The 21,280-nt window shown below is 40.2% G+C and overlaps 1 protein-coding gene across 1 annotated transcript; it reads right to left on the bottom strand.

The window, feature by feature from the left end:
• Nucleotides 1–587: 587 nt before the first annotated feature.
• On the bottom strand, nt 588–19,244 carry LOC120751660 (solute carrier organic anion transporter family member 1C1-like). Its single transcript, XM_040061839.1, has 16 exons — nt 19,124–19,244; nt 18,464–18,568; nt 16,803–16,948; nt 15,469–15,610; nt 15,233–15,365; nt 14,203–14,333; nt 13,850–13,996; nt 11,514–11,612; nt 10,295–10,531; nt 8,988–9,152; nt 7,473–7,668; nt 5,910–6,075; nt 4,936–5,117; nt 3,491–3,555; nt 2,183–2,300; nt 588–1,443 (listed from the first exon to the last, which is right to left on the bottom strand). Exons 3-16 carry the CDS (start codon nt 16,911–16,913, stop codon nt 1,221–1,223), a joined length of 2,115 nt encoding a protein of 704 aa, XP_039917773.1. The 5' UTR covers nt 16,914–16,948; nt 18,464–18,568; nt 19,124–19,244; the 3' UTR covers nt 588–1,220.
• Between the last annotated feature and the right edge of the window lie 2,036 nt (nt 19,245–21,280).

Below are 21,280 nucleotides of genomic sequence, written 5' to 3'. Positions count from 1 at the left end.
AAAATGTGGTAGATTTTCTTTGTCTATTATCACTTTTCCATAGCCTAAGGAAACTTAAAATTTGGAAAGAAATTTTGTTTCCTAGTTTTCGGTTTCTGCACAAAATTACAGGGAGAAGAGATACCCTCCAGAAAATAAAGCAAAATGCCTGTGGTGATGGAGACAAAATCTAAAGTGATCTGACTAAGTAAGTTTTGTTCAGTTGCAAAGGTAGATGCTGAGAGCTGTCAAGAAAAAAAAAAATCACACTAATAGCATTTCTAGAGATTTCTTTCCCCTTTTAATAAGTCTTGCAAGCTTCCTTTAATAAAGCTTTTCCCTGGACAAAGCTCCCTGTGAAAATCTGTGAATTTTCAAGTATTCAGTACTGTATTTCAAGGCTTACTGAAGGAAAAACTTTGTTTACTTGAACAAGGAAGGGAATTTATATACACATATATCTGTGGTACAAATACAGTGGTCCTTAGGATAAAAATGCCCTCCCTTCCCTCCACACAAACACCAGGAAAAAAAAAAAAAATCAAAGAAGCTTAAACACCTATCACTTTATTGCATCTGTTCAGAGTAATATTTCTCAAACCCGTTACTGAGATGTGCTGCAAAAATTAACACACCGCTTTCTTCATTTGCTTTCCGCTTTGACTGTTTAGCACTTCCAAGCCAAACCCCGGAGCTGTAGGGCAGTTTGAGTTCCAAGGGTGCTCACTGAGAGCCCCCAGGGTCTCACCTGGCCATGGGACCAAGTCTGGAACGACGAGCTCTGGTCATGAACCCCACACAGCAAAGGCCATCAAAGAAGCCCAAGTGCAACTTGATTTGCCACGTGGAGCTGTAGGACTAAATACAGAGCAAGAGGACTTGAAATAAACTCAGTGAAAAGTGTCAAAGCAGCTTATTGTGGATTTCTTCTTCTTGAGTTTTTCAATCATGATCACATTTATGGCACTTGCAAAATTTTGGCTTGTCCTACTGTTGGTCTAGAAAGGGACTGAGAGCAGGAGGATGGGAGAGTTCCCCAAAATTTTGAACACCTTTTCCCCTTATTGTTGTTTCAGATGAGAAAAGGAAGAAGATAAGGTAAAGCAAATAAAAAGCCAATGTTCAAAGATATTTTTGGAACTCCCCAAATGTAAACTAGTTGTTGAAGTCAGTAATTAGACTCCTTTTGTGCTCAGAAAAACTGAAGAGTAGGCAAAGTTACGAAAGACCTTGTTTCTTTTTTACATATAAGTTTCCTCACTCTCCTCTGAGGTTCTTGAACCAGGAAGAATTTCTCTTTTGTTGCCAGTATCTAGTTCTTTGCTGATTGGTCTTTCTGCATTTTTAATATCTGTCATCTCTTTTCCATCTGGTTTGAAGCGTTTCATAATTAAAGCGGAGAGCACAATGTACAAGAGACAGCATCCTGCCCGCAGTCCTGCGATGAGGCCAAGATAGACATTCCTAGGGAAAAAGGGAGAAAAAAATACATTTATATTAATAAAACTTTCCAGTTCTGTATGGAACCAAGTAAGATATAAAGAGCAGTTTGACAAGACCGTCCATTCTCAGCCAGGTATTTTTTCACGTTTTAAAATAAGAAATAAAAGGCAGAAAGCAAACAACCTCATGATATTTAGCCCCAGACAGACTCTGATCAGGTCTTAGACTTAAAGCAGAAATGTCTGGAGTGTGCTGCCATTCAGCAGACTTTATTTTAGGGCTGAAAAAAGGGGAGCTGGGGCTTTTTGCCTATTGTCCCTGTCCTTCCCCAGCCCCTCGCTGGCACACTCAGTGCTCCTGGCCACAGTTCTTCAGTCATTCGTGTCCTGGAAAGTCCAAGTGGATTTTGTGAGCTGTCTTATACAATAGGAAGCAAATATATGAGGGATGAGGGGGAGAATCTGCAGAGCCACACGTACTCCACAGTTTTTCAGCATCCCACAAAGCCAAAGCGCCACAGTGCACTTATTCAACTATTCACTGCAGACTACAACAAAAGAACTAATTCTCGTGGCTTAAGGCAGTGCCCTGCAGTTTTAGATGTCAGATTGAATAAAAATTGACTTATTTACCTGTTAAGGTCTAGTCAAAGTAAGGAGCTGTGGTGCTGTTAGACCCCAATCAGTCTATAGAGAGTTGACATGAGGAAAATCCACCTCTGTCCTTGCTGCCCCGATTCCCAAACCCTGACGAGGATTACCTGAATTCATTTGTGTCGTACACTCGGCAGGATCCAGATCCCCCACAGCTTTTTGTCCCCCATTTCAAACAGGTCTTGTCTATCAAGGCACCAAAATAAATAGGGGCTGGGAGTCCTCCTGCAAAAAAATTCTCATTTCATGGTCTCAGACACGGAGATCTCATCGTTTAAAAGACATGTAAAGAAATGAGGAAGTGAATCTCCAGGTTTTTTTAATTATGCCTGCATGGAATGGGACTAAACATCCCAGTTCCAGCTTTGAGAGGACAAGATTTGTGAAAATACTTATGCAAGTACTTAAAGGGAATTGAAACTATGGACGATTATAGCTTAATAATATCCAGCAAGGGAAATGCTAGCAATTCCCTTTAATGGTGTTTTTATTAGAAGCTTAACTTCTCTTGTTTAAAAAAATAATATAACCAACATTTCTTTTGCAATCCCTGGTGTGGAATTACATGCCATTACTTATTAATATTTATGTATATTGATGTTTCTTTTCAGATCTTACACAACAGTTTGCCATTAAAAGGTGATTAGTGTAGTGCAAAGGGAGGAAATTAAGCGCTTCCTCCACAGAAACTGGGTAATAAGTGTGTTATTTATGTAGCACTGAAAGAATTTATTTTAGACAGACAATAATATTATAATATCATCAGTAAGCTAGTTGAGGGAGAGTGTGCAATTTTGTGAAGTTAACTGTCTCATAGAAGATGGATTCTCTGCAGTGTTCAGCTAGAATATGCAGATAGGAAAAGAGATCCAAATGACTACTTGGGCTTGTCTGCAAGGCGGAGATTTCAAAATTGGCAAACAAGGGAAAATGAGGCGAGGTTTGCTTGAGGCAGGGCAGACTATGTGTCTGAGTACTTAAATGATTGTTTATTGCAGATAAACTCAAGAAACAAAATATTAGGCAATGTGCATGGGAGCTTTAAGTGAGTAATGGTCAGCAAAAGGGAGGATGGGCGTTAAGGATGTGCAGACTGATCAAGTTCAGGTAGTTGTGTCCACAATTAAAAAAATAAAAGAAACTCAGAAGTAAAATGAAATCTCCTTCCTTTGCCTAATTTATTTTCAGTGTAGAGGAAAAATATTAAGAGATAATCTTAATAATGTAAATACATACCAGGAAATATGTAGCAAGCTTCTCCAAATATTTTGAAATGTATAGTCACCTTACAAAGAAAAATTTTGGAAAATTTCTTCTGTTTTTCTCTGGAGCAAGGGCGTTGCAATGGCTAACTTTGGTCAACCTCTTTGGCTCCTTTGGCTACCCTCTTGAAAACCACAGAGATTAATTCTTACCTAGTACTCTACCACCCAAAGTTTCTATCCCAACAGCAAAGGATTTCAGGTCTGGTGAAACGGATCTGGAAAGGAAGCAAAAACAGCGTGTTGATGAGCAGAGTAATGTAGCTACAGTCATGCTGTGAGCACCTGCACATGCCCCACTGCGAGAGAGCTGTGGCTCACCCAGCACAGCCCACTCGAACCCTGGCTGAAAACACCCACCAGGGTTAAAGTTCAGATGCAGAGTCTCCTCCTGCAGAAGAACACTCATTGAAATGAATGGAAGAATCTACAGAAACTCATCTTGAACCAAAGGGAAACGGGGTGTAAATACTTTTGGGAGACGATGCACAGGGACATTAAAGTGAACTGACCAAAACAAGGCAGTTCATGCCCATAAGTTAAGCTCCAAGCAGATGCCTGGCTCTATGAGGGGCTGCTCTGGACAGTGATGGGAACAAGGGTGTGAAGTCCTTGTTAGATTGAACCCACCCCTGCCTCCAGCATTTTACAGAGAGGCAGTGAATGTGGGTGACCTGGCTATAAAAGCACTTCGTTCCTACCGGTGGAAAGCAGCCTGTGTCCACCAGGTGAGCTGGAAGAATTGACAGAAACCAGAGGGGAGCTCTGAGCTGGCACAAGGGCAGGCGGGAGCCTTGCCTGCTCCCTGCACTGGAGTTTATATACCAGTATGTTGTCTCTTCAGCAACAACATCAAAGGCTTCTCATTATACATATTAAGGTTTGAAAACTGGCCAGCAGAGTGAGCCTTGTCCATAACCCAGGCATGCACTATGGTTAGAAATGCTGCAGGACATAAGCAGCTTGGCCAAGTTATTTAGCCACGTGCACTGACCACCGTGATTGTGATTCCCCTGGGAGCAGGGGGGTAAGGACACTTCCACATGGCAGGCACAGAACATTGTCTCTTCTTCTGAACATAAAATAGTGGTGCTGCTTTCCAACTGAAGGAATGAAAATTAAAAAAAAAAAAAAAATCCTGCTATAATTCTGCGTCTCTCAGCTGACCAAAAATATGGGAGTATCAAACTTCTTCTAACACAGAAGACATTGTGAGGCCACAAGGCTTAACAAAGGTACCAGTTTTTCTCTGAATAATGTGAACAGCATTGGCTGTGGCTTAACATTGCATCTTATTTCAAGTCCAATGCTCTGGTAAAAGCATCCCTATCACTAGGATTCAAACCCAGCATTCAGGATCAGCATAATGCCCCCCCTTTCATCACCAAAGTATCTACTCAGCATCAAATTAGAATTAAATTTCTGGATAGATATTTTGCTCTGTCCCTAAAAAGAGCTGGATTTCAGAGTACAGGCAAATCCTCAGGGGCACAATTTGATCCACATGCCATTCCTCAAAGCAGGAATGAAATAGTAGGTAACATTTTCTGCTTCTCTTCCCCCAAGATTTACGGTCAAGGTAAGGTAAAATATTTCACCTAAACATAATCATGTATGTAGGAGTGCCTCCTAAGGCTAAAATAAATGCACATGCAGTCTGTAATGCTAAAAAATAGGGAAAGGCTTTGGTACAGCTTTCTCTTTGGCATTGTCCCAAAACTGCAGAGGAATTGCCAAGCCCGAGTCCTTGCTCTTCCACACAGCTGCAATTGTGAAACACCTGAAAGGAGAGGATGAGAAGAAGAATTTATTTATTTAGAATTCAGCAGCAATAAACAACCCTTTCAGCAGCTAGATTTTTCACTCCCTATAACCAGCCAGGCTGTTCTTGATGCTGAAAGAATTTCTGTAATCATCTCTGCAGACTGATGGCCAGGTCATTGATATGCTCCAGCCTCTCTGAGCTGCTCCAGAGACACAAAGCAACTGGAATTCTAGTTTCAGCCATGCTACTGCTAGAACAGAAGGTGCTCTGCATGTTTTAAATGGGTCAAAGCTATCAAAATCAGATATGAACTGCTGTCCAGCCATTCTGCTCAGATATCCCGTGAAGAAGATCAGTAACAACAACAAGAAGAAAAAATAGACGTGTAGATTAAATATGCCGTCATGCATATATATCATTATATGCTTAAACAGCATTTGGTGCTGGATTGATTGTGGGCTTTGAAGTTAGCAGGAGACACGGGTTTGAAGGTCAATTTTCCTGAAGCAAAGCCAGCTGATATTGATGGGATTTTATAAATACAAGCCTGACAATGCTGCTTGTCTCTTTCAGTATTGTCAATGAAGACAATTCTGCTACTGCCAGAAGATAGAAGCATTTGCACACTCTACTGCAAACTTAGTGATTTTAATAGTCTTGCTCAGGTAGGATTATTTGAAGTTGAAGAAATAGCTTTGCTGTTGATAAAAATGTCATCCCTATATCTAGTCTAAAGCTGCCCTCTTTTAACTTAAAGCCATTGCTCCTTGTCTTATTGCACAGTCATCTCCCTGCTGGGATATTTACCATATTCCTTCCTGTGCCAGATGATGATTTACACCCTGCAAAGCAGGCTGTCATGTATGTGATCCCATTATCCCCGCAGACAGGGTCCCACTGGTCCACCTTGCAGCTGCACTCAGCATTGCAGCTGGCCATGTAGGTGTGCTTGCTGGAGGAAAGGTGCTTCATCCTGGAGGCCAGCAGAGGGAAATTAAGGGATTATTTAGCAGAATTTTCTATTAAAATTAAAAAAAAAAAAAAAAAAATAGGGAGTAGGCGGGAAAAACATGGAGAAAGTGAAGCAATCACAATGGGCAGATATCTGCTACCAGACAATGCACTGTGAAGCTCTCATATGGACACTGAAGTGATTTCAGCTAAAACAAAGTTCTGTTGGGAATTTTTTATTAAGTGTTAACACTACTATGGATTGCCATTGAAAAGGCATGGAAGTAAAAAGGCTGGGTGGGAATATTTGGTATTACTTTTGCATTTGAAAGCTCACCCCAATAAAAAGAAAACCCAACCTAGAGCCTCTAATCACAGAGACATGGCCCCAGAAAATACCATACTTCTCCTCAGCTCATACCATATCCAGGTGAGAGAGGTGGGGATGTAAAACTACATAAAACCAAAACAGCAAGATGTACTTGACATTTTTTCACTGGATCCAGGTCACTCTATCAGGACACTCCAAGCACAGGCTGGCAGTGCTCAGTTTCCAGAAAGTGTTAGGAGCCCACCATCTACAAATCATCCTTGCTTTGAAGTCAATCACAAAGGTAAAAATGTTCAAAATCTGCCTTTTCTTCCTCCCTCTTCCTTCCCTCAGCCAAAAGCACACATTAAGTGGGCTACATTGCCCCTAAGTCTCCTAGAACAGAAGATAAATGAGAGATTTCGCCCTCATTAGGCTGTTGCTTGTCTTCGAAGTATAAAGTGTTAAATAGGTAAAATACTAAATGAGTCACTTAACCAGGAGCAATCCTAACATGTGCTAAATTCTCCAGACTCAGTTCTCCTGGAGGAACTGTAAATGCTCTTTCAATATACGCTCTCTTGCTGTCCATGATTATTTTTAATTCACTCTGTGGTATCAGGTATTGCACTCAGCCAGGGTTATCTCCACTGCACAAACCTCTGAAATATTTTCATGGCAAAAACCAAGCTCAAAGTTGAACTGGACATCAGGTTCACCAAGATAACTTAAATAGTTCCCTGAGCATAGGCTCAGTTTCAAAACACTGAGTTTCTGTCTGAACTAAAAATGCAGCAAGTCCTGCTGGGTTCAGTTTAATCCTTTAAAATGTTATTCTTTTTTAGCAATTTGCCAGAATATATAGGTTTGCTGTCAGTAACAGAGAATTTAGGAAAAAGAAATAGAGAATTTAGGAAAAAAAAAAAAAAAAGTCCAGTTTAAACAAAACTTGGAAAATAAAATTGTTATATTTTTCCCTATCCCCAGCTTTAAGTACGACTTCAGCTGAAGAATCTGTCTCAAAATCTAGGATTTTCTTCCTTGCATCACTCCCAAAGGAGCAGCTGTGACAAATGACTCAACCACCCCAAACCTGAGGGATTACAAACCCAGAGTAGGGCGCCGTCAGACCGGCCACCTGGAGGACCTCACAGCTGCACGTGAAGTACAAGAGGTTCAGCAAATATGCCACTATAAAGGTGATGCATGCAAACTTGGCCATTTCAGTTATGTGAAGCTTGAATTTCTTGATCAGGAAGCCTCCCAAAAACATCCCCAGGATTGTGATGGGTAAGAGTACCACACCTGCAAATAGAGGATAAGAAAAATGGTAAATGCTCTCACTTGCATTGTGACTGTTTTAGAATAAATATAAAAAATAAATATTTAGAATTTTGAAAACATCAGATACCTATTTTTGGGGTGGTTATTTGAGGTTCAAAAATTTATATAGCCTTCTAGTAATTTCATGTCCCCGTTTTCTTTTTTAAATCATATTATGACTTTAGAAAGCTCAGTTCCTCAATATTTGCTGCATTTTTGCTATATTGTTGTTAGTATGTAGATATAATAAAACCCATACAGGTGCCCGTTAGAAACTGGAGTAAATGATAATGTCTTAACTCATACACACTTCATATAAAATAAAATATAAAACTTTATGAAACCTACAAAAAAAGTCTCCAAAATGGAACATAAAAGGAATTTGCATCTGGTTCTGCACTGGATTCCATTTCAATCTGAGAGTGAATAATGAGATGATTTGCATTTCGATTTAATCAGTTCAGTATTTCACAAACACCAGCCCTTACATGTACTTGCGGAACAGAGAGGTTTTACAAGGTGTTATTGGGAGGGCTTTGCCTTTCTCTGGCTTTACTCTTGGTGGCTTTTCCTGGTCATTTCTGTAAAATTTTCTCAGCATAGGAGAAAGAAAGTTCTTCCCACATTTGTAGCTAAGGCATTGTGTCTTCAGATTAAAGTAATTCAACCTCAGTTCTGCAATGACCTCACATAGCCTGGTTTTCCTCCCAGATTATGAGACCATATCAATCACTGTAAGAATAATATTTCAGCCTTGTTGCTTCGTAGAACACTACTAAGTACTTCTTTTTGAAGGAGCTGGTAGATAGAAAAAGAGCTTTGAAATTAATCAAGTGACTTGAACTTTTGTATTTTGGATTCTTATTGCTTGTAAAATTTGGATTTGTAATCAAAATGAAAGAACATTTATACCCACAAATATATTACTCTGAAAAGAAAAAAAAAAATCACACATTTCATTTAACATTTTAATTTTTTTCCCGTTAATTTTTACTTAGTTGCAGCTGATGTCTGATGTGTGGTTTTACTCATGAAAACAGACACATAACCCAAATCTTACTATGAAAAAAACTTCCACACCACTTTAATAATCTTCTAGCTCACTGAATTAGGAGCAGTAGGAAAATTAACAGTAAAATTAACATCCATTTTCTACGTACAATAAGAAAATTAGGAAACCACTACATGCTTTCTTTTTAACCAAAAAAAGTTCTCATAAGCTCCTTCTAAAACAGAAGGCAAGAAAACAAATAAAAGCTTCCTTTTTGATACTGGAATTTGAAAACAAGTCAGGTACCTACCAATTAGAAAGATGGCTTTTGCCACTGACACATTAAATTGCTGCTCCATAAACTTTGCCTCATAGGTTATTATCCCAACGAGGGAATTGTACTGCAGAATAGTGAGGAAGATGAACACCACAAAAATCGGATTTCCAAACAGCTTCCTGAGTGCTGGCAAGAAATCTGCAATGGAGAGGTATATGCTGTACACCCTGCTAAACACAGAGAAGAGTTGTTTTGGCATCCTTTAGACAGTGAAATTAGCTTTGATTTAATTACTGGCTGCGCTGCAGGTTGTAATTCCGTGCCTAACACAACACACGCTTGCTCGAGTGAGAGTTCTCCTCCTTGCCCACACGTGCCTTACAGGAGGAGCAGGGCCAAACAGCACAGTGGATGCTGGGCTGGGAACCAGGGATCCTGGATTATCTGGTGTGCGGCACAGGGCTCCTCTCCGGGGGTGCTCAGGTTCACTACATACCTCCTCAAAGTCTGAACAGAGTCTTAAGACTCTCTACCAGGTGTAAAAATCTGGTTCTGAAAGCAGGAGCTTTCACCATCCACACAAAAACCGCACATGAGAGTGATGTTTATAGAACAGAAGCACCTGCCCCCCTTCAGAAAAGGCTGGAATAATATCTGTGACCCTTGATTAGAATATTAAAATCCATTAAAGTGAACATAAACACCTGCATTTAGACTGTAGTCTAGCTCTTGGCACAGCTGCCTGAAAGGTGAGAGTTCAGAACACATCTGCTGTAGCTCTGCTCATATATACAAATAAAACCTTGAGTCTAATAATAAAAATATAAAAATAAAAGCAACGGCTGGTTGGATCTGGTATTGACTGTATGAGATAAATTCAACATCCCTGAGCTCATACACAGGAGCTACAAATCCAGTGTAGTCATAATGAGCTCCATGATTCCTTCCCGAACATTTTCCTCAGTGAAGCAGCAGCATCCTCCCCTCTATGGATCGGTCATTAACGAGGGATGGGATGTTTTCCCCACTCTCTCTTCATAATCATAGGATTGTAGCTGTAATACACCATCTCACAGCTATGAACTGAGGGTCTCTGGTGCTCAGAGAAACAGCAAAAGTGGGTTTTGAGCTGTCTGACATCAGGAGAGGACTGAAACTTGCCCTTAGCATGTAATTATAATAGCACAATTTTTTGTCAAATTTAAAGACATTTTTGTCTTTACAATAATTTGCACTGCAGAAATGTGCATTTTGCTGACGGTTGTGTGAGTCCACGCTCAGCTCACAATGAATCCATGCGGCAGAATTCATATGCAAACAGTTGGGCAATAATCTTTCACCTTTTACTGCCTCTGAGAACTTTAACTGTGGCTGAGCTGGGGGTCCTATTTTACAGTGATCTCCTTGAACAGACAAGTGACTAATCTTCAAGTTTTCGTTCTCTCCTTCTTTTGGTAAGGAATAGGGCAAAAACCAGAAAGGCAAGGAAGCAATGAAGTTGACTGCTCCACAGATAAGCAATCCAAGCCACCAGGCACCAACCCAACGGGTGTCCTTAGGATTTATGCTGATGGCATCTATAAAATACAGAAAAACAGGAAAATAAGTTAAATCAGTTATTATAGATTACTACACATTAACTATATATATAATTATATATATATATAAAAAGCAGAACAGAGGTGATTGATGTCCCATATGAAGAATTGAAATGCAGCTTGTTTCAAACTAATTGTTTCTATGTTTCAAATAGAATCATGGCATATTTTATGTTGGAAAGGACCTTTAAGTTCATCCCACTCCAACCACCCTGCCATGAGCAGGGACACCTTCCACTATCCCAGGCTGATCAGAGCCCCATCCAACCTGGCTTTGGACACTTCCAGGGATGGGGCAGCCACAGCTTCTCTGGGTAAGTTGTGAATGACCCACTCCTGGAAGGGAATCATTCCCATGCATTCAAAAAGAAATGTGTCCATTTAGACCCATGGTGTTGTTTCCTTAACACAACCCTCCAATACTCTCTGGGGGAATGAGCAAAAGGATCCCTTACCACAAAAAACAAACCCTTCCCTTTCTCAATTTCCCAGAGTCCCCTCCTTCTCCATCCCCAAATTCTACAGTTTTTCACCAAATTTCCCCAAATTTTCCCTGGGTTTAGAGACTTTTAAGTGATTGGAAAAACAAAATGAGCTTTGATGCAACCTTTGCCGCATGGTTTTTAAGAGAACATACATTTTGCTAAGTGTTGAAAGAGTCCACGAGCCTTTCACAGGGGGGATGGCTTCTTATTCAATCATTTGTTCTCAGCTGCACAGCAAGGGTGCAACAAGAGTGTGTGCAAGCATAAAAAATGTTGCAATGGGCATAGGGGTCTTTTTCAAGGGCTATTCCAACCATGCTACAACACCTGATCTCAAAATGTCAATTTTTTGAGCAGGAAAAGCTCTCTAGAGAACCCCTGTTTTTGGGGAAGTGAACTGGGAAGGTGCTTCCTGGCATGGAGGTTCCTACACCCCTACACCTTCTGGCTTCTGGTGCCACCCCAGGGTCCCTCACCGATGTCCACGATGCCGATGTCAACCCAGAGACTGGCACAGAAGGAGCCAAGCAGGAAGCCCAGGGTGGGCCCAAACATGCCCGAGGATCTCACCAGGCCTGGAAGAGAAGGGAGAATGAGCAAAAAAAACCCCACTGCATGGACAAGGAGAACCTTCCTCTCTGGAGGGTGAGGAAATGAGGGAGGAAGGAGCAGGCAGGAGAGGGGCACAGGCCATTATGGAATGTCCTGGACAATACCATATAAGAACAGAATAAAATATAAGGTGCAAGCTGCCCTAACCATAGCTGTGGTGTAGATCAGGAGGTGGGATGCTCCTAGGAGCAAATGAATAAGCTGTGAAGGCTACCAGAAACCCAGGAAGCTGCACTGCATTTTGCTGACTGGGTGCGTAAACACAGCACGATTTGATTTTGGTGACCGCTACTGGCAATCGACATAAAATAAAAGGAAATATCTTCAAAAGAATTCAAGCGTCGGTTCTCACATTCCCTTGCCACTTGTGTGGTTCTGCTGAAGTTTAGCTGTGAGGAGGTAACAGGATCAAAATACAGCTCAGTAATTCGGATTTCTGAATTCTAGCGTGGAACTGGCACCTTGAGGTTGTAGAAGGCTTCATTCCATTAGAAAAGCAGGAATTCTTTACAAATGCCTGTAAATTCTTGCCCACATCCAGCACTGTGCTCTGTAAATCCTATAGTGTTCTACTGCCGAGATTTTCCTCCTGAGAGTTGGTTTTGCAAACTCTCTTCTGACTAGAGTGATTGCTCAGCTTATCACTGAGAATAATTCTGCAATTAATTGTTACACCTTAACAAATATGCTAAAATTCTTGTTCCTTCCCATGGCAACTCTGGTATTATTGCTGTCACCACAACTCTACCAGAATGATTTAAGTTCATTCTATTAAGAAAATGCTGTCTCTGCCTCAAAACAAGCTACATTCTTCCTCAACAAACCATCAAAGGACAAAGGAAAAAGGAGAGACAAAGCTGAGATTTCTTGTTCAGCGTCAAATAATGAGATTCATGCTCAAAATTCATCAGTAAGGCTTGACTGACTTTATTTATTATAGGACAATATTTTTTTATGTTGTATTTTATAAAAACACTGATTAGAAATTTCTATTCTAGGAAAAGACTGCTTCAACTTTCACTTTTTTTGCAAAGTGGCTCAGTCCACCAAAATGGAATAAGTAACTGAAAACTGCTATTCTGAATGTAAAAGTGAAATATTATAATAAACTTTATTTCTCTTGCATAAACCAATTTCCATTTTGACTGAATCCATGCTATTCTCCATGTTTACTTCATATTTTTGATCTCACTTTCCCAGCAGTCCCCATCCTGTCTCAATCTCTCCTGGATTAGATTCTGACAAGAAAAAAAATTCAGCTAAACTTTTTGAAATACCTTTAATCAGAAGCTCAGAGGTGATTACAAATATTTTGGATAACTGCTGAATCACTTCAGCATGGAATACTTGTTTTTGACAGCTTCACAAATTTCCATTACCTTCAACCTGCAGATTTCCTCATTCCCAAATAAAGACTTTGGCTATGGCTTTACCCTGTAACATTACATACTGAGCTCTTCCAGAAACTGTGTCTTGATATGTTTCTGACCAGCTCATTTTCACCAAATTGACTTCAGGCCACAGTTCTTGAACTCCCTCATCCACACAAACACCCCATGCTGTTAAATCAGTTTGCCAACCAATTAATTAGCTTGGGTGTAAGTCTCTCTGTCTTGGGCAATAGGTTATGTGCCGTCAAAACAAGATCAAACCCCCAATTAGAAAGGATTTGTTACAACACCCTGGCAAGGTGTTGTTTTTCCTTCAGCAAATAGGGACTTTAAAAAGCTTTCAACTCGAAGTGTGCTGCATGTAAAATTCAAAAAGTCAGGTAAGAGCTCCCAAAACAAATTCCCATTACTGTAATTAGTTGTGACTCCATTACAGATCCTCACATTGAGAATCATTTCCTTATCTGTGAAACAGGGATTAGAAAGAATTTGGTTCTCTGAAGGTGATATGCCAGATAAGACAGATATGGCTTTGCACTTTGAGAAAATGAATATTTGGTTATGCTTCTCTTCATCACAGCAGGTCCTCAGGGAAGGCAAAAAGACCATCCTGGAGTTATCCCTAGAAAATAAATATGATACCTCTTTTGCACTGTTTGGGGTTTTTTTGGTTTGTTGTTTTGGTTTTTTTTTGGTCACTGTACAACTCAAAACTTTCCAGATAATTTTTTTTTGTTGAGTATTTGCTTGAGTACAGAAATGTTAAAAAACAGGATGTCTAGCACAAAAATCGCTCATTTGTACATTACCTATGTAAAATGCTGAATTTTCTTCTTTAGAAAAATCATCAATATAAGAAACTCCCAGTGGCATAATTGGTGCCTCCCCAATCCCACGCAGAAGGTTCCCCACCAACACAAACAGCCACAGATAGGAATTTGTTGTTTTCTCACATCCTGCAGGCCAAAAACATTTATATTTCTGTGAGCGCAATTCTGACAGTGCTTTACAGCAACAGCAAAATAACATAAAATATGGGGTTTAACAATCATTATAGGGTGGGTTTATATATATCACGGTTTCTAGCAGGGGTTTTACTGTTTTCTATTGAAAAGGGGTGTACAGCAGAAGAAGGGAATCCAGCACCAGAGCTTTATCTTACCAGCATTTATCACTGTGCTGAGCGTTTCTGTAGCATCTGTGACTGGAGGGGGCTCAGACTTGGCTGGGGAGCAAGCTGACACACTCGTGGAGGAGTTGTCCATGCTAACAGTTATCCTTTCATAATTGTAACTGGAAAACAACTGTGTGAAATACAACTGACACATGAAAGATTTTGCTTTGCAGGAAGCGTGTCTGAGCCTTGTGTTCACATACATTCATCCCTGCTTCACACACACACAGAGTGGAGGGGAGGCCCATTTCCAGTGCTTTGCTTAAAAAAAAAAAGGTATCTTCATACCATTTGCAAATGCTCTAATGATTCTAACCCCGATATTTTCCTGAGCTAAAGAGCAACAAATCTGCTTACAGAGATTGTTCTTTAGACTGCAGGACAGGGGCAGAGTTCATCCACATCTGTCTACGTACAATACAACAGAGCTGATGTTTTTCCATAACGACACCTCTTTCTTACCTTTGTGGCAGATGCAAGGATGCCAAAGGATTGGAAAGGTATGACCTGCATCTGACAACTATGTGTTATAGCTTTAATGTGAATAGGGTATTTAGATACTTAATTCTCCCCAAGTTTAGATGAAAATATTCAGCATTTTAAAGAGCTTATCATGAGTAGCCACCATGGAGAAAGAAACTTTTTCTGTCAGGATCTAATTAAAGTTCACTTAAATATAAAAAAGGGAACACAGTTTATATATATATATATATGTGTGTGTGTGTGTGTGTGTGTTTATGTGCGTGTATGTATATACGTATCCATCCCAGATGAAAATTTCAACCCACTTTTTCCTGAGTTATGTATAAGTTCTGTATAAATCTGAGGTTTCTCTCCTGCTTACTTGCAGCAAGAGGTAAGCTTTCAGGGAGGAAATAAGAAAGTCAATATTAAAAAATCCACCCATTTCCTGTTGGAACAGCTGGAAGAAACTACTATGTCAAGCTTTTACCTCAGATGCATGCTAAAAATCACCTCATATGACCAAGTAGATAAGGTGAAAACTCTCCATATTTACCGTCCCATTAAGAACTGAGGCATCACTGACAAAAAAGCTCCTACGGACATGATGAGACACCCAACAGCAATTATTTTTGGCCGATGAACTCTTGGTCCAAGGTAGCTCACCAACACCATCACCATTAAGTTACCTGCATCAACAGGAGAGAGAGGCAGCAAAAAAAATACAGATTTCTTTTGGCAGAGGAAGCATACTAAGAAACACTTATCCTCTTTCTAAGAAAGTGCATGTACCTATCTCAAAGCTGCCATCAATAATGCCAACAATCGATGACGAGATTTCAAATCTCCTTTCGATTTGACTGGACATGCTCTTCATGTAGCTTCCAGAAAATCCTTTGGCAAAAAAGGAAAAAGCTAGAGCTCCAAGAAATATCTGAAAAGAGAAAATAACTGAGTTTGCAAAGTAACAATTTTTGCTTTATGGCTGGATGCCTGAGCAACCCACTCAAGAAGCACAAAAATCATATTCTAATTCTCTTTGAGGAGAATCTTCCTATTGTTATCTTTAAAAAAGGTTTTACTTTCTTTTTCAGGGTGGCCTCCAGAAACTCCGCTACTTCAAAGGAAAATTGACATTGATGGTATGCACTTTCTAACTTTCTAGTACATATAGGTTCAGCTGTTTCCTTCCTTAGGAGAAAAACTTGAAGCATAACATTGTTAATTTCTGGTACTTATGTCACAGTATATCTTACTACCTCTCCTCCTGTTCTAAAAACCATGAACAAAAGATATGTAACTACCACTGTAACTATAGCACACCTCTAAATGAACTGTTAGTAAAAAACAACCTCATTTTTTAACTTCTGGGCACATTTATTGACTTCCATGGGTTTGGAATCACAACCATAGAATCAGAATGGTTTGGGTTGGAAGGGATCTTAAAGCTCATCCAGTTCCAGCCCCTTCCATGGGTCAGAGACACCTTCCACTACACCAGGTTGCTCAGAGCCCCATCCAAACTGGTCTTGGACACTGCCAGGGATGGGGCAGCCACAGCTTCTGTGGGCAACTGGTGCCAGGGCCTCACCACCCTCACAGGGAAGAATTTCTTCCTAATATCCAATCTAAACCTACGGTCTGTCAGTTTGAAGCCATTCCCCCTTGTCCTGTCACTCCAAGCCCTTGTCAATATTCTCTCTTCATCTCTCTCGTTGGCTCCTTCAGGTACTTGAAGCCCCAAATGAGGTCACCCCTGAGCCTTCTCTTCTCCAGTCCCAATTCTCCCAGCCTTTCCTCACAGCAGAGCTTCTCCATCCCTCTGATCAGCTCGGTGTCCCTCCTCTGGACTGGCTCCAGCAGCTCCATGTCCTCCTTGTGCTGGGACCCCAGAGCTGGAGGCAGCTCTGCAGGTGGAGTTTCAGCAGAGCAGGGCAGAAAGACAGAATCCCCTCCCTCCCCTGCTGCCCCAAATCCCTTCCATCCCCCTGTGGATGCAGCCCAGATCATTTTTCCCAACACATATAATATCAAACAGTGCCACGCATAACTAACTGAATTTTGATAGGACTTCAAATGGCAATTCATTGTTCCAGAGGAATTATGTGGTGAGGGCTCTTCCATACCTTTAGTTTTGAACAATTATGGCACAGAGTCTTGGCAGGAACTGCGCTGCCATCGCCGTCCTGGAACAGTGATTTTTCTTTAAGCTGGCCAGCAGGGATTGGTCTCTCCATGATTTTTCTTCTCCAGGTCTGATATGTAGGCCTTCCTGTTTGAAAAATATTGGTATGTTTGACTATTATTGGCATAAGAATTGCACGTTCCAATGTTTTTCAGACATGCTCAGTGGCAAAACACTTGAGATATTGTCACATTGACATCTTTTCTCAGGAAGGACATTAAAGAGTGTTCAAAGTAACTCCTGTAACTAAATAAGGACTAGTGCACCTGATTTGTGACATCTTGATTTCTAAAAGGCTCCAGGACTTTATTGGGTAGATGGAAAAGATAGATGGTGACTCGCTGAAGATTTTCAGAAATCTCTGTGGAAAAGGGAAGTCCCAGGCAGCCAGAGGTTAGGACAGTGTGTCAGAAAAACACCTTCACCACACTTGAACCAATTCTTTCTGAGATATCCATTTTTGATCACTGTTCCAGACTAAGTGGACATTTGGTACGATCCAGTAGGATTCTGCCACTATATTTCTGATTTTCTTGGTGAACACTACCATTTGAATGAATAACATTATTTATTAGATAAATGTTTGTAGAATAAGACCACAAATTATGACAGAGGAGAAAACAGGGTAAGAAATACCGTAGGTAAAGATATATGAAGAGAAAAGAGACCACAGATTAAAAGAAACAAATAATTACTATCTGTAAATCCACAAGCATTCACAAGCTCCCTGCAGGACAGACAATAAATGTAGACATTTTTATAAGACTGATAAACTTTTTAGTTTAAAAGTTGGCTCTGATTTAAGGAGTCATCTTAAATACATTGGCTGGTATAGGTTAGGCTGATCAGGGGAAAGCAGCTAATACCAAGATAATAAATAAAAACAAAAACCTATTGCCAGGTTTGTCTTTTGGAAAACTGGTGCAATAGTACCAAAATCAACTAGTTAGCTCCAATATACATTTGCACATATATCGAAGGAGTAAAGAGGAATATATGTCAAGAAATTGGCCTGTAACATTTTCGCCCCAAGACCCTGGAATCTTAAACATGCCATGCAGTTTCCGTCACTTTCAAGGGAGCTTTCAAGGTTTCGCTCCTGCAGGCCCCTGAGGCCAGCTGACCCATGAGTGGAGCCCACCGAAGTGTTGTGGGAGATTTTTTGACACCCGGGTTATGGGATGTGACTGGGTCTCAGGATAACCCACAAACATCGCCCGGTTCCTCTGCAGAGTTCAGCTCTCCCAGGCAAGGTGCCCAGGATTACCTGGGTTCCCTGAGAAATGCCTACCTGTGCCAGAAAGGACAACACGCTAAAAAACCCAATAATCCCCTAAAAGTTACTCCTAATGACTGAAAATTCGCACTTATGTCTCATAAAGAGATATAAAGCCTCATAAGCACTCTAACTTGAATTTTGTCGATTTTAGCTCCAAATCCTACTCCAGTAGGAGGGGTCTCTGAGAAGCAAACATGTATATTTCAGACTAAGGCACACATGAAATTTGTGAAGGGACCTAACCTTCCTTAGACCATCTTCAACAGCTCCAAAAAAAAAAAAAGTAAGCTATAGGTAATTAAAATGTGATAAGTCAGACTTACCTCAATCCTTACAGGATAGGAACTGAAAGACAGATTTCTCTAGAGCAAATACATTCTTTATTGATTTGTATTTTGCTGATGATTAACTTTGTGAAGCATCTGACTCTGTTAAATAAACAGTATCTAAATCAGTGACATGGTTTTCTTTTCAATATATTTAATTTTAAATAGAAAGTTTTATTTATGGTGCCAGGCATAATAATCTACCTGAAACTCATAGAAATTGTTAAACTGCAGAAACACTCCTCTTACACCTAATTGAGCAATTACATTTTCTACAACTACTCTATGAGAATTTGAACTTTGCCAAACCAATGAATTATTGACACCAGTGGTATCGAAAATTAAATGAAGCAAGAAAAATAATAAAAGGTTTAATTTATGAATCAAGGGTAATTGATAGTTTTTTCTACGGAGGGATAAAATACTCTGCTCCCAACAGTGCTTATCCTTAAAAAAAAAAAAAAGAAAAAGAAAAAGAATTTGCAGAATTGTACCTTTGCACTTTACATAAAGCCTTTCAAGCTTACTGGAAACGAGATGTGCAGAGAGGCTGCACTGGGAGCTCGCAAGTGAACAAACAAACCGACTAACTAACAAATGGGAAGGAGCAGGGAGGGAGGGTGTTGAGAGACAGCGAGAGGCAGAGAGAGCACTTACTTTTTGTCAGAGCAGTGTCAGGCTGTTTCTTTCCTGTGCCCAAGGGCTTCCAGGCTTGGAGCCAGCGCAACGTCACAGCCAAAGCGCTGCCTGCTCCAAGAAGTGGAGCACTTTCACCACATGTTTTTTTAAACCTTGGATTTCCTTCTTATGGTGATTGCAAAACTTTCCCACAATCACCGATACAAAAGCCGTGCAGAAGAAGGCAGGTCTCTGGTGCTGTCACTGCTTTGGCAGCCTACCTGCCAGTGGTGCCAGCCTCTCCTGGCTGGAACAACTTGTTTTCTCCACTCTTTCTTTTCTTTTCTTTTCTTTTCTTTTCTTTTCTTTTCTTTTCTTTTCTTTTCTTTTCTTTTCTTTTCTTTTCTTTTCTTTTCTTTTCTTTTCTTTTCTTTTCTTTTCTTTTCTTTTCTTTTCTTTCCTTTTTTTTTTTTTTTTTTTTTTTTACATTGGAGCTGCATTGAGCACCTCTCGATGGGAACTCTCCACCATCCACCCAACAACCTTGGAGTGGGCTCGGCTCTGGCACGAGAGCCCTGAGAGCGCCGGCTCAGCTTTTCCAAGCACCTACAGCCCCCTGCCTTTCTCTTCGTGGTGCCTTGGAGGAGGGTCAGCAGAGACACCAAGGGATGGCTGAGCCCCTGGAAGGGCAGGAATGGCTCATGGAGATCTGCCAGGTTTTGGTACGAGCCCTCTGTGTCACAACCCCAACGCAGAGGTTTGCATGGAAAGCCTTGATTATCTCCTTTTGTATAAAAATACATTAAGGGATTTGCCAAAGACTAAATTAAACTTGATAAAATATATGGAATTATAACATTTAGCCAGAACTAAAAAACACATTATGAAAGCTAAAAGAAATTATAAACTTGCTAAGTGCATAAATATGCAAGTTCTCATTGTCCTCTGAAGCTTGCAGGTTTAACTGCAATCATTTTATCTGCCATATTTGCACTTGTTATTGAATTTTACACATTTTACTGTGATCATTATATACTTATTTTGGGTCCTAATTTAAAGTTTCAATTTTTCTGTTTTACCAGCAGCACTATATGCTCTATATTTTCTCCCAGTGAGCAAATCAAAACACAGAATATTTGCAACAGAACAAAGTGTTATTTTCTATGAGCATTTTAATGCAGAGTTCCTGCATTACTATTTAAATGCTCACTTCTTGTTTAATTAATTTAGTTTTAATGCAAGGGAACAATGTACATGTTAAAACTCACTTTCTCTTAAAAGTGTTCAGAATATGGGAAATCCATCAAACCTATTCTTCAGATAAATTGATTCTCATTTGCATACTTTTACTCAGGTGAAGAATAGTTATCTTTGCCTACTTCTTAATGCCTTAATTATTTTAAAAAAATTTAAATCTTTAAAAAGCTTAGATTAATTTACCAGAATATCATTAGAATGAAACAGATTTTGCATGTCAAATTTACATGAACCGGAACCCATATTTGGACTGCTTTTAAATATTACACTATTGCAAAGTTAGCAGGGAAAAAAAAAAAAAAGTATGAACATTAGCAATGGGTTCCCTATTTGTTCTTGCTGTCAGTCTGCAACCAGGTGGAAAAAGTTAAGTCTGTTGGAAAGGCCCCAGCAAGCCCATTGTCTGTCAGGAGAGCAGGCTCTAAAAAAACATTTCCCAAGATGAGACACCCACAAGAAATGTATTTTAAAGTTGAATACAGAGAAGTTTATCCATAGAGGACGTGACACTTCTTGTGATCCTTGAATACAGATGGAAACATCCACTCACAAGGCAGCACCACATGGATTTGGGCAGACACGTCCAGGTGAGCCGCTCAGTCAGGTTTGCCTTATAGTCAGAGGAAGAAAAAGAAGTATTTCCAAAGGCATGGGTTCTTTGATATATTCTAGATACTTACTTTAGGTAGGAGATGGAATGAACTCCAGCTGTGGCTGTGAAAGGCTAGGCAGCCAAGATCAGCTTTTGACAACAAAAAGTCAGGAGAGATGAATCCCACCATAAAAGGCTTCAGCACTCCCAAAAAAACCACTCTTCTGCAGTTTTTCCAAACAGAGCTCCAGTGCCTGTGACAGCTCTTGCCATCATGCCTTGTCCAATTCAGTTGTGATGCAGCAGCTGCTGGCAGGTGAGGAAGGGGCCCTTGCTATGGAGGAGCA

Source organism: Hirundo rustica, chromosome 4, assembly GCF_015227805.2.
Source record: "Hirundo rustica isolate bHirRus1 chromosome 4, bHirRus1.pri.v3, whole genome shotgun sequence".
Lineage (NCBI taxonomy): Eukaryota > Metazoa > Chordata > Aves > Passeriformes > Hirundinidae > Hirundo > Hirundo rustica.
This window is presented reverse-complemented; position numbering and strand designations above follow the sequence as displayed.

What these genes read in the sequence shown, in the direction of transcription:
- LOC120751660 (XM_040061839.1), bottom strand. Translation starts at nt 16,913, where the DNA reads ATGGAGAGACCAATCCCTGCTGGCCAGCTTAAAGAAAAATCACTGTTC. An exon ending in AAAAGCCATCTTTCTAATTG is followed by an intron (nt 7,669 to 8,987) that starts GTAGGTACCTGA and finishes CTCTATTTGCAG; the next exon opens with GTGTGGTACTCTTACCCATC. An exon ending in TTTGGGTGGTAGAGTACTAG is followed by an intron (nt 2,301 to 3,490) that starts GTAAGAATTAAT and finishes ATTTTTTTGCAG; the next exon opens with GAGGACTCCCAGCCCCTATT.